General features: G+C 37.2%; 1 protein-coding gene across 2 annotated transcripts in view; it reads right to left on the bottom strand.

Annotated features, from left to right (window-relative positions):
- ari-1 (E3 ubiquitin-protein ligase ariadne-1) overlaps positions 1–13,641 on the bottom strand; it is a 199,584-nt gene that overhangs the window by 92,082 nt on the left and 93,861 nt on the right. For both annotated transcript variants that reach the window (XM_067137091.2, XM_067137092.2), the window contains exons 6-7: positions 6,951–7,081; positions 5,234–5,438 (exon numbers count right to left, since the gene is read on the bottom strand). In XM_067137091.2, the coding sequence (XP_066993192.1) occupies positions 5,234–5,438; positions 6,951–7,081 (336 nt within the window). The remainder of the gene's footprint in view (positions 1–5,233; positions 5,439–6,950; positions 7,082–13,641) is intronic.

The following is a 13,641-nucleotide window of genomic DNA, read 5'->3' as shown; positions in this document are numbered from 1 at the left end:
GTGAAAGAACATCTGTTAAAGTGAATATAGTTCATCATGCCTAAAACGAAATCATCTAAGAGTGCGCTTATACAACAATGGCTTGTACAATTTCCAGGGATGACTTTTGATGGCAAGATTATTTTCTGCCAGTACTGCAATAAACAGGTATGTGCATATATCTTAAATGCCATATTAATCTAAAACTAAGGTTTTGATATTGGCTCCTCTAATTAATTGTAGAGACCTAGTCCAGGCGACCTGGGTTCGATTTCCAGTACCGGAAGCAATTTAGAAATCTATGAGGTCTGGAACGGTGTTGACCCAGCATCGTGAGGACAGTTGAGAAGTTACAGTGGGCAGGGGTCACGGAGGCAAGGCAATACGGCTGAGGGATCTATCGTGCTGACTACACACCACCCAATATCTCCAGGCCATGAGCTGGGCAGCAACCGTTATTGAAAACCAAGGTCCTTCGGGGACTGTAGTGTTCTTGTTCTTAATTAACTTTAGAGTAATAATGGCTTAATTTCAATAGTTGAAAATTACAAATCTTATTCAATAGCTCACCTTTTCTATTCCTCATCTTAGTCTCTAATTGAGATCACTTTATTGTGTTTTAGATTTCACATGAGAAAAAATGCCACCTTCAGCAGCATGCAGATACTGCCAGTCACAAAGCAAAAGCAGCATGAAAAGTAACATTAGACAGACTCTGTTCACACAAACTATATCTCCTACAACCCATAATGGTTTCTATGCTGATATGTGTAGAGCCCTAATTGCAGCAAATATCCCCTGGAATGCTGTGCATAATCCAGTTTCAGAGATTTTTTTTACAGAAATACACTAAGCAGCACATCCCATCAGCATCTACATTAAAGAAAAACTACTTAGATATTTGTTACAATGAGGTCATTTTGTCAATCAGGGAGGATATTGGGGAGTCTTGCATATGGTTGTGTGTGGACGAAACCACCGACTCTGTGGGCAGGTACATTGCTAACCTTATAGTAGGAAAACTGGAACCCAATCAGGCATCTACCGCTCACCTTCTTTGCTCTAAACAGCTTGAGAAAGTCAATAGTTAAAGCATTGCGTACTTCATCAACAAGGGGTTGCAATTGTTGTATCCTGGGAGTGTTGATGATTCTAAAATCCTTCTCCTTGTCTCCGATGCTGCTTCCTACAAGATTGCCACTGCACCTCTCCTCAAAACTTTCTATCCTTCTTTAATTCATGTCACTGGCATGGCCCATGCCTTGCATAGACTCGCGGAAACAGTTAGGGCCGAGTTTCCTGCAGTAAATACTCTCATTTCAACAATGAAGAAAGTGTTCTGTAAGGCTCCATCAAGAATAGCCATCTTTCGAGAGAAACTCCCCTCTATTCCCCTTCCACTACAGCCAATCATCACCCGTTGGGGTCCCTGGATGGAAGCAGAACATCTTGAGGAAATCATGACTGTTATATACAATTTGCCTTCAACAGACAACTCTGCACGTGTGTCGTCTGTCAAAGAGCTGTTAAATGATTGTTCCAGTGTTCAGAGAGACATTGCGTATATTCAGGCAAATTTTTCATTTCTTCCAGTCACCATTACAAAAATGGAGGAAAAAGGAAACAGTCTCAAACAGCAATTTTCTGTAATTGAGGAAGCTGAGAATAGCATACAAAGTGCTAGGGGCAAGGTAGAGGATAAAATAAGAGACAAGTGGTCTAGTGTACTGCAGAAGAACCCAGGTTATTTAGTGCTGAAAACGGTACATCAGGTAATGGATGGGGGAAAGGTAGACTTACCAAGTGAAATTGAATTGAAAAATGTAGGTAAATTTTCTATGCTCCTCTAACATCTGTGAGAGTGGAGCGCTCTTTTTCTGCTTTCAAAATGATTTTAACAGACAAAAGACATAGCCTGACTGGAAAATTTGGAGAAGATTATTATGTACTGTAAAGCAAACTACGAATGAAAGCACTGTAGGAATATTCCTCACAAATCATAAACACATACTTCATTCGCGTTTACACCGTTATTGGATGCCTACAGTGTTGTAATTGTGTACAGTGATTTTAGTATTAAGGTTTTAGATCAGTACTGATGATATATCATATAATCCATAACTTTTATTGACACATTTTCTTATATTGTTTTTTATAAATGTCTTTTTTATTCTGTCTTAACTTTGCAGTTATTTTGGTTAAGAATAGGGATACCACGTTTGTTAAAGTAAAAAAGTATCACGTTACAGTTTCAGTGTATATTGTAATATTTTAAACTCTATTTCTTGCCTATCCACACATTTTAAAAACATATTTTAAGTGCCAATTTTCTCTTTTAAAAGCCTATTTACTTGTTTTAAGAGCCTATTTTAGGCGCCTAAAACTAACTTTTTTAGAGCCTAAAATCCCAGGTCTAAATATTAGTCAGGTGTCATCCGTTTTGCATATTAAACAATATGGCTATACATTAGCGTGGCTTATCCACAGATGGCAAAGTTGCTTTCTTCAGAAATGAAAAATATATTATTGAGAGTACCGATTAGTCTTATGCTTAGCTATGCCGGGCTTATCGTGTTTATGGCTAAGGTCTACTCTCGACTGATATGTTAAGTTGCCTCTATTCTCTTGTAATGCACCACTTATTGTATATATTTGAATATTAAAGCACTTGAGAGGTTCACCAGGGCTGGTGGAACACGACTTATCCCTTCCAAAGGTTCAGGGATTGCCCGGGAGGGACGGGTTCGTTCTTGCCTTGGCTAGGTAACCTGCTCGCCAAATTCCTCGGAAACTCGCGGCTCTCGCCGGTGCTACTTGTACCAACAGCCAACTGACGACCCTCCCGGGGCGAGCCTCGCTTTTATACACGCGTGAGGCTCGCGTGTACTGTTGAAAGCACGTCCCGGGAGGGTACGTCCGCTGGATTGTCGGCCGACGCGATGGGTCACCACGAGAGGCGAATACCCCTCCGTGCAACTTTATTAGTCAAATCTACATACAAAGCAAGCATAAAAGGATTAGCATGGACAGCCCCATGCCCGGACTGAAGGGTGTAAAGCAACATGCCACCATACAAGGAAGTGTAGCTTTGTTGTAGTTGTTAAGGTGAGTGTACTCTACATAACAGCAGCAAAGGGATGAAGAAATTACAGTACTCTTTAACCAAGTGAGATGCTGCGCAACTGCCATTACAGCTTTTGACTATAACGGGCTGATACCAGTACATCCACCGTCAAGTTAAGCATGGAAAATGTGTAAAATACAGTTAAAATGAGCAATGATTTCAATACAACTTCACTGAAGGCCATAATGGAATTTAATGGGCCATTGTTAAGTATGACGTCAGACAGGGAGCAGACTGTGATGCTGTCTCTTCTTACAACATGTGCTTTAGAAATATTAATTGCAATTTTATGATATCCAGCCCGTTGTGTGCTGTCCATCCAGTGTTCTTCCTAGGACCTTTTTAATGGGCGCACCGCACCGCCCTACCATTTTTACAGACTGCCCAGCTAACATAACCTAGACACATGCTAGTTACATAATATTAATACATATTTGAGTCATTTGGCGCTCCAAATTAATACGTAAATACTGTAAAACCGTTTATTTAATAATCTTCATTATTGTCAGCAAAATTGCAGCAAGTACATTGAAGTTTAAATCTAGCTTGACTATTGCATAGTGTTGTGCGCAGGCGGTGTATGGATTACCGTGGAATCGCATACGAGCATCCTATTCCACATGGCGTTACAAACCCGTATGGCAAAGAACAATATTAGGCCAAAAAATGACGAATGAATTCAACTATTTTCATCGCTTTTTGATTGAGAAGTGTAAAGTGAAGGAATATTTAATCTCCCAAATAGGAACCGGTCAGATGCCAATCAGTTTCCATATGCCACAAAGTCGAGCAATCGATCAGAAAGGAACATTGAGTGTTATCATATGCGCTACCGGAAGCGGAAAACTATGTACTGCAATGCTTGCTGTAACAGCTGATGGCAGAAAGCTTGCACCTTACGTTGTTCTAAAATGAAAAACAATACCTAAAGGAAAATTTCCAAGAGTGATCCACGTTCATATTCAAGAAAAAGGGTGGATGGAAACGTCACTCATACAAGAATGGATATGAATGTTTTGGGGAAATCTAGTAGGGTCCTTCCTTCGATGCCCGACCCTTCTTGTGTTGGACAGTTTTCTTTTTTTTGCCGGTATGTCATTGTTATGACATTACATGAATTGTACTTTTATTAATTCACATTAATTTCACTTCAGGTCGTATTGTCAGCTCATAACGGGAAGAATATTTTCCAGTGTCGGTACTTCAAACCCACGTGTCTAATTTAACCGATGTACGCTATTTGAAATTTCAGAAAAAAAATTTGCGTAAGAATTTTACGCCAAACAATGAGAACCGCAAATGAGTTGAACCAATTGTGTTTATATTATATTTGATGTAGGCTATCTTTTAAATGCAAATTAATTGTAAATCATTTTTAAATATCTGAATTCCCTGAATAATTTATGCGTCTGAAGTTTTCGCCTGTATTTATCGTAAAAAAAGGCGTTAAATATGCGAGAAAATACAGTATATAAAGAGAGAAAGAAGTTGTACTTAATGGAATTCTTACATACTTCTACTGCCTCCCAAGGTATTAAAGACCGATAAATTATGGTTTATAAGCACATGAGCAAGAATATTCTCGAACACGATGTGATGTGAAGTACGATATGTTCATTAATGGTCAATTTGTCTGGCGATTCAAACAAACATTCCTTTCGTGTTTCTTAATGAGTCCTGATAGATTGGCATGTTATTTCTACACAGAATTTTCTTCATTTTAGGATTTGGTAGAAGGGAGAGTTTTCACTGTAAGAGATAATATGTTGAGTAACGTTTTGAGATGATGTCAAAAATGGTTTTCATGTTGTCTTTGCAGAGAAAGGATTTTGATCAGAGCCTAAAACATCACATAAACATTGTGTTTCTCTTATTACTTAGCCTATTATGCGAACAAAACTTTCCTCATTTGGCATTTTCAAAACAAAGAAAAATGATCAACTAGTTGATATTTATGTCAATTTGATTTTAAAAACACAGACATATAAGCACATTCAAAACACTTAAGAATGACGAACAAGTTTCAAGGGCAAAAAACTCACATCAGAAGTTGACAGATGGTATAATTATCTCAAACAAGAAGGCATGCCAAAATACTACCAATAAGATTTGGTTAAGTGTGGTTGGTACCTCAATCCAAGACATATTGTGTTGCTGCATCTCTTCCATCTTCTCCTTAACAGAGGCATAAAGCTTGTGCTCAAACTTGAGAGACTGCATGTGGTTCATATAGCGGTTGCAGTAGAATAAGTAACGCTGCAAGGCAGCACGTGACTTTTCCTGAGCATCTCTAGCAGCTTTGGCTTCCTCTTCATCATATCGATTGCAATTATACCTGAACAATACCACATTTATGTTAGCAACATTTCATACATAAGTTAGCAAGAAACAATTTCATGAAGTAACATATGGACTTCTTGACTGGTAAAATGATGTAATACATAGGGTATTTGTCACTTTAACAGCACATGGAGGAAGAGAAATTAACATGTTATTTGCAAATGATATTGTGATTTGGGGAGAAGAGGACATGAATATTCAAGAACAGATGTGGTGAATGGGAATATTGAAGAATGTGGATTGAAAATAAGTGTAGAAAAGAGTAAAACTCTTGTTATGACTAGAGGGGAGAAAGAAGGGAAAGGTCAGATTAGACTTGCAGACAAGCCCCTGGAAGTAGTGGAGATATTCAAATACCTGTGGACTGAATTAATGGAGAATGCTAGACTGGATGCTGAAATTAGAAAGAGGATTCAAGCTGGAAGCTGTTTCTATCACAGTGTAAGAAACATATTATGGGACAAAGATGTGCCAATGGAAGCAAAGGAAACTATGTACATACTCATAACAACTTACGGAGCAGAAACTTGGACAATGACAAAGAAGGATGAGAGTCTAATACAGGCAGCCAAAATGAAGTTCTTGAGGAGTATAATACAGAAGAGTACAAGAGACAAAATAAGGAATGAGAAATTCTGGGAAAAAATTGGAGTGGAAAAAATGAATGATAGAATAGAGAAGATGGTTTGGGCACATAAAGTGAATGAGTGATGAAAGAATGCCAAAACAGGAAAGAGAGGCCGCAGACGACCACGACTGAAATGGAAGGACACAATCCAACGCAGTATTAGAGAAGGAAACCTGGACTGGGACACAGTGTTGGAGGAGAAGTAGTGGAAATACCAAATAAAGTGGAGAGGAACCATACTTGCCCCTACCCGCTACAGCTGGATAATGGGAAATAATAATAATGATGATGATGATGATGATGATGATGATGAACCACCACACTTTAACTACTCTATACTTAAGGAAAGTAATTCTGTCTGTAATTTAAAAAAAATAATCCTCTGACATTTGCAATCTAAAGGTTAGCTATCAGTAAATAAACCATGGTTAGTACACTCAACTGGTATTTTAAGTAATGGAAAGGAACAAACAAATAACAAACCAAGACACATACAGTAGAAAGGAAACATGGATAAGAACACAAGGACAGGTCAGTGTGGGAAGAGGGAGCACCAGAAAGAGGATACAAAAACAAGCATGAATACATGAAAGGACAATGACAATCTCCGTATCTTCATACACAGGTGTTCTTCATCATTAGTCCCAGTTCTTCTACATCTATTTCTTCTCAGACTCTGGCAAGCTCATTTCTGCTCACCATCTTCAGGACCGGCAGTGATGATCACTCATGACACGTATTTGCCTGCCTTTCCTCTTATCCTATACTTCCCACATCGAGAGTGAAGTTTTGTCAAAATAGTCTCTCAATGAATTAATAAGTTAACATATATTATGTGACTCAAGTAGCCTAAAGGAGAAATATCCAAATAATTCTTACCAAGATGAGCCATGAGGTTCCCAAGGACCTAGGCACACCCAACAGAAGTCAGCTTTGCAGTTCTGATTCTTACACACCATATGATTGCAGCCTCCATCCTTTTCGATAGTGACATTACACTTCGGACATTCCTGTTTTTTTTTTTAAAAGAACAATAAAAAATCTGAAATCTGTAATTAGATAAGTCAGGTACAAGTATAAATCACATTTCAATAAAATTATGGAAAGAAGGGTGTACTGGAGGTAAACCTACCCCATACATTTAAATGAAGCATCTTGGAGAATGCCATCTAAAATATAAAACTTGGAACAGCTAGCGAAAGAAGTTTGAACATTTCTCAACAGATGTCGCTACTATAAACTTATGTGGTGCCCTCTGGGGTGAAGATGAACTATTAAAATTCAAGAGTAATTTTGTATGTTAAGGTTTCCTAAACTGAATTGTTTATACTTTGTATTTGGTGTGTTAAAGTTTACAACACTTCTGTCACTTCCCGCCAACTTAAGATGTTGGCCAATGAGAAATTTTGTACATTTATTTGTTCAACAATGAGAAAATTTCTGGTATTTATTTGATTATCCAATGAGAATTGGGGGTGTGTCGGGCCTTAGCCCAGAGTTTTCTGGAACTTTCCCCTCGGCTATAAAAGCTGGCACATTTTTGGACCAGGTTGTCTTAGTGATCGCTCCAGTATAGAGTGTGTTTATAAAGGAGGCGGAGGCACCTCATCCGTCTTCGAGAGGTCTACCAGCTCAAGGTAATGGCAGTTTCAGTATAACCATGTGATAGTCTTTGAAAACTAGCTTGAGGGGAAGGTTTCCTGTCTTAGTAATGTAACTTTTCTTTTCTCCAGTGTAAATTTGAAAAATTAAATATAAATTTCAAACTAGTCGAAAGAACTTAACCGAAATCTTGGAATAGAGAGTGATGTACCCTTTTGTGTTCCCTCTCAACTTGATTGTGAGGTGACTTTGATTTTGTAACCTTTTCTGTCTTGTAAATTCTGTAAGATAAAGACTGTTGAGCAATTAGGACAGTGAAATTTTGTTAAATGTAGGTTGTGCCTTTGATAGGAATGAAAAGTGTAAATTTTCAGAAATAGATTCCTAAGTGTAAAATTTTAGATCAAAGAGCTCTTCCTATTAATGTAAAGGTTGAATGGTGCCATTAGAAGGCTAGAATAGTATAATGTTTGGAGATTAGTCTCCTAGATAATTTTGTGGAGTAAAGGTGCTCTTGTAAGAAATATTAATAAACGGAGCAGTGGTCGCTCTTGTCACATTAACAAGGTTGGAGCTTCAAGCTCGCATTGTTAATTAATATTGTTTAATCGTTCTATGAATTCATAATATTACGTCTCAAGATCATGGTTGTACCTGAGATTTTGTTATTCGTTTAGCGAATTGTTTTGTTAAAGTTAACAACTGAAAAGAGTAAAGAAAAAAGGTGAAAGAAATAAAACTGCCAATTTTAAAGTTTTAAATCAATCTTTCGATTTTCATATATCCACCCATTCATGCCTGCACCTTCTTTCACCTCTGTAAACCATGGTATCCCCGTAACAAAGGGTAACAAAGACATTTATCCATCTGCACCATCACCCAAACCAGCTGTCACAAAAGAAAATAGCCTTGGTTATCCGCAGAACTGGATGGCAAGGGCACCGCGGATAGCAAAAATTGCGACTAATCCGAAAAAATACTAAAAATGCAGTGTAAACATGAAAAAATTTCAGCATAAGAAGTATGTTTTACGGTACAAAACACATAATTATGTAAAACTTTAAAAATATGAACGGAAACATTTGCTCTATGTCTAAATCTCTAAAATTAAGAATAGTAAACAAAAAACAAGTCAACAAAAAGTGTTCAGTTATGCCTTTTAAAAAAGCAGTCACTTGTGTTTGCTTCTTGCTTTGGAAACACCTTTTCCTTATACTAGACTGTACTTTCCTTAACCCATTCCAGCCTGGGCCTTTTTAGGGATATTCAAAACATTATATCTCTGTACATGTAGGAGATATTTGCATGATTCTTTTTTCTTTGTGCTTGTTTGAGCATCTAGTTTTGAAAAACGCTGTTTGTATTATGTCAACTATCACTTGAGATTTTAAAACCGTTTATGTATTATACCATGTTTTGCGAATGGAAAAAAGGTCTAACGGATAACTAATCAAGTACAGTTTTCTGAAATACTGTTATATTTACCTTATTTTGCTAATATAAAATGTGCACTGCAATTACAAAACAACAACAATAATGAGTACGATATAAAAATAATAATTTTTCTTAATAATAGTGTTAATTACAATTTAAAAAATAGGAGCTCTTATGAAATTTTACTTTAATTGATAAATTTCATCAAAAGTTACTCAAACATAAAGATATTGTTCCATTTACCACAAAAGACTTCTCAGAAAGAGAAAATACAGTCTTCTAAACAGACAACTTTACTAATATGTAGACAATCTTACATATTCACGAAAATTTGAAATATGCGGGAACATGCGCTAGGCGGTAAAACGAACTCCAGTCATAATGAAATGTAAGAAGTTGTTTTTAATTCATATGTCAATATGTTCATTTGCACATAAACTTACAATATATCATAAAATATCGAAAATATCACTTTCGTCAAGCACATGTTTGCCGCGAGAAGCCATGTCTTAGAGCTCACTGAGTGACAACATCTACTCATGCATGTTGATCGAAAATATCATAAATTCTCTGACTTAGACATATAATACTGCCATCTGCTTAAATACTCTCGTAACTAATACATGAAGATACATGACGTAACCACCATAATGCGTGCATAGCTCGTTCTCGATTTTTAGTGAATTGTCAAACCTTACTAGGGGCTACGCCCGCAACGCGGCCCAAGCGTAATTTCGGTTGCTGCGAGCTATGCTCACAGTTAGACCGGAAAGAGTTAACATGAGATTTTCTGCCAGATGTGTGTTGTCTTGTTTCTTTAAATATTGAAGCAGTCCGTCTACATGCTGCAAAGCAATTTCATGTGTCAGGTACCATCTTCACTTTAACTTTGTTCTTCTTTGCTCTTGCTCACTTGTGTTGCTTTGCTTATTATCTCTACATTAGTCAGTCGTTCAAACCCCAGCTCACTTGCGTTGCATTCCAGCTACTCTTCTATGTTCTCTTTGTCGACATTCTCACCTCCCGGAACGGATGTCCACTAGGTCAATGAGTGTAGCGGTCAGCATGACTTCATTGACATTTGTTTCGATAATATATCCTTTTGTATTGGTCTGCCTTATCAGTAATCACTAATCCATTACCTTCGCGCTACTTCTTGCTTTTGCAGCAGGCACTGGAACTTCCTCTTCTGAATCTTCAGAAACAGCATATGATGGTCTGGGATTATTCTGTGCTTTTTTACGCACAGGTCCAGTCGCTGAAGTTTCACTTGCAATGCTGAAGTTCACTACACCTTCATCTTCACTTGACAGTTCACTCTTCATCTAATTCATATAAATAATCATCGTCACTGCTGTTTAAATAAACGTGCATACGTATTTCTCCTTCACTCATATTTGCCGATTTTATATTGCAAATTCAACTCAGACAATTTGCATTCACAGATAAACGCCTAGTACAACACGTGTGCACAATACTCAATGTAAACAAAACACAGCTGACCGTCGTGGGTAACCATGACGATACACTGCTACATATATCTCGTACCATTTCCATGGAGATAAAAGAACGGCTTCCTTTGTGCACAAAAATTTGCTCTAGAAACGCCAGGGATATCGATCGACCTCAATCAGGTCAAAGAACATCAATAAATAACTTCTTAAATAGAAAGAAACAATGTCGAGGTGACGTTGGACCAGTTACAATAAACCATGGTGTCGAGGTCACCTCGACTTTAGACCGGAAAAGGTTAAGTCACATCAAGAGACATGAGGATTATCAGTTTTAACAAATTATATTATTTGCACAAACAGACTTACTTGATATATTGTTGTAGAGAATTAATACTATGACAACTGTTTAAGGACAAGCAAGAATCTAAATCTTAGGAATTCCAACTGTTGTTTTTTAGTTTACTTTAAGTAGAAGTAATAATTTTATAGTGAAGGGTTTTAGACATGCTAAGTAATTTTTATATTTGTGGCTGATGAAGGGAATGGCAGTGTTCCCGGAACATGTACCGCATATAATTATGTAAATAATACATGTGAGTTTATATTAGTGATTACTGATAAGGCGGACAAATACAAAAGAATATATGTAGCAGTCAATAGGGACCAATTAGACCAAACATGGTCAAAATCGTAAATTTGTGTCGTTCCTTGGAAAGTATTTTCTCCCCGATTTCACAACAAGGGTTGAGAGCTTGATGTAATTCCATGCAGACATATCATAAATGCTATCAACAATTGTATAATTCTTCCAAAATTCTTTGAGATCTCTCGTTCTCGTCATGATTGCAATGACTCCCTGGGTCCATAGGTTGAATCAGCGCAGTAACATTTGTCAATTAACAAAACAGCCTTCTTTGGCAAATTTTTTCAGTCAAGACGTTTACATACTTGAAGCACGAAAATCTTCCCAAAGCATTCTTGAAAAATCTGCTAGTTCATCCAACTCTTTTTTTTTTTTTTTTTTTTTTTTTTTTGAAGTGGTAAATTTTCTGCTCTTGTCCCCTTAAAAGACCTCTGTTCCTTAGATTTACCGACTACAAGAAGCCTAAGTTTGTGACTACCCCACAGTGCTGCTGCAGAGCAAGACAAATACTTTTCTTGCTACTTTAGTGACCTGCCGCTCGATCACTTTCAAATGTGAAAGAACAAGTGGGAAGACACTTCCAAAAAAGCCCTGATTCATCAGTATTATAAATTTGTTCATATGGCTGATCTTCAAACAACACAAACTCTTCAAAGTCACGTTGAAAGTAATCAGCTGCATGCTGATGACCACTCAGCTTCTCTCCGTGTAGACCAATCTCTCAAATTCCATGATGTTACTTAAAATGATGTAACCAACTGGACGATGTATCAAAATTTCCTTCCATGCCAAACAAATGAAGATTTTTCCCTTACCTGCAATGGTAGGACGAGACAGAGAGGAGCTCTCACATTGCTAAACATTCATCTACAAGTTAATTATAGGTGGATTTCTTCATTATTTTTTTGTTTTTTCATCCCAGAAGCACTGTCCGACACCGATGCAAAGGTGAACAGTTTGTCTTTTTGCTTAAAAATGCCTTGCACTGTTGTTTCCCATTTTCCCGTAATTCAAACATATCTGCTTCTTTGAAGTGCCATTTTCCATAAAAATCATTTCAAGTTTTTGTGCAGTCTTAACAGAACCTTCTTTTGTTTTTCAGCTATTATTAATTTCAGGAACTAACAAAACACTAAACTTGAGCAAGACAAAGAAACATAAAACACAACTGATCACTAAAGTATGCTTCCTGGCAACTAACACCACTGGCAGGCCGAGAGAATAAGTACGTAGAGTGGATCAATACACTTGCCTACTCGGATCGTCGGGGTCTGCAATCAGAGAATGTGAAAGCCATGACCAAAACAAAACAGCAAGAGCATGCCACTCAACCACAAATTCCAAGAAGGCCTATAGGATTACGATGAATAAACCTGTCAATAATTTTCGACATTTGCACTGTAGGGCCTAGTGTATTTTCCCTGTTGTTGACTTGGATTAAAATAGGTTCTTTTGAGGTTCATAATTTAAAACAATTTCGTGGCACTTGCGGATAACTGGGGCTTTACTGTATATAATTTATAATTTAGCTAGTACCAGGGGTGCTGAATATATGGCCCACTGGCCGAGTTTTGAAAATGGACTGAAGTTTCAGTAAATGATTTTCATCATGACCAAAAAAGTGAACAAGAACTTTGTTTTAATTTACAGAGAAAGAAGATAAATCTGTGAGAAAAATCTCTGAATTATCTGTAGTTTTCTTGATGTAATTTTTCCATACTTATACTGGGCTGTAGGAAATTTATAAGATGCATATTCCCAACTTCTTCCTAGGAATTACAGCTGCAGCAGTGTTCGTGTATCATATCATTTATTTTATCTCATGAGGTTGATGTCAGGAAGCGCATCTGGACATAAGAACTCAACTAGGGACATCCACAAGAAATGGCCAGTTTACAACTGGAAAGTGTTTCTGGAGGTTTACTGTGAATGAATGTTCTATCTAAATACTGATATTTAAAGACGTTTTAATTTTGTTTTGTGAACGTGTCCCTTTCCAAAAGTAGAAAACTAGAGAGCGAGTACTGTGCTTTTAAAGAAGAACAGACTGATGATTTTGTATTGAGAACGGTGGAAAAGTGACGAGTCTGATAAGTCAAGAAAATATTCCAGTTTTTAAAGAACACAACATCAGACATCATTATGACTAAGCACAAATCTCTATAATAAACATGATGGAGACTTGAAAAATAGATACCATGCTGTAATAGAGATCCTGGAGATAGTCCATGGTACCTCCTACTTACAGGAAAAGGAGGAGCTGTACCAGCAGAAAGTGTGCTAATACTGGACAAAGATTGAGCTCAACAGCTGAACAAGCATGGTCCCAAATAGTCCTATTCTAAAGAAGAAATACGATGGAGTATTATGGGAGGAAAAGATTAATGAAAGGTCTCGCTGCTGAAAATCACATGTTCACAAAACATATCAAGAAAAA

Source organism: Anabrus simplex, chromosome 1, assembly GCF_040414725.1.
Source record: "Anabrus simplex isolate iqAnaSimp1 chromosome 1, ASM4041472v1, whole genome shotgun sequence".
Lineage (NCBI taxonomy): Eukaryota > Metazoa > Arthropoda > Insecta > Orthoptera > Tettigoniidae > Anabrus > Anabrus simplex.
Note: the sequence above shows the minus strand (reverse complement) of the source record. Positions and strands in the feature narration are given on the sequence as shown.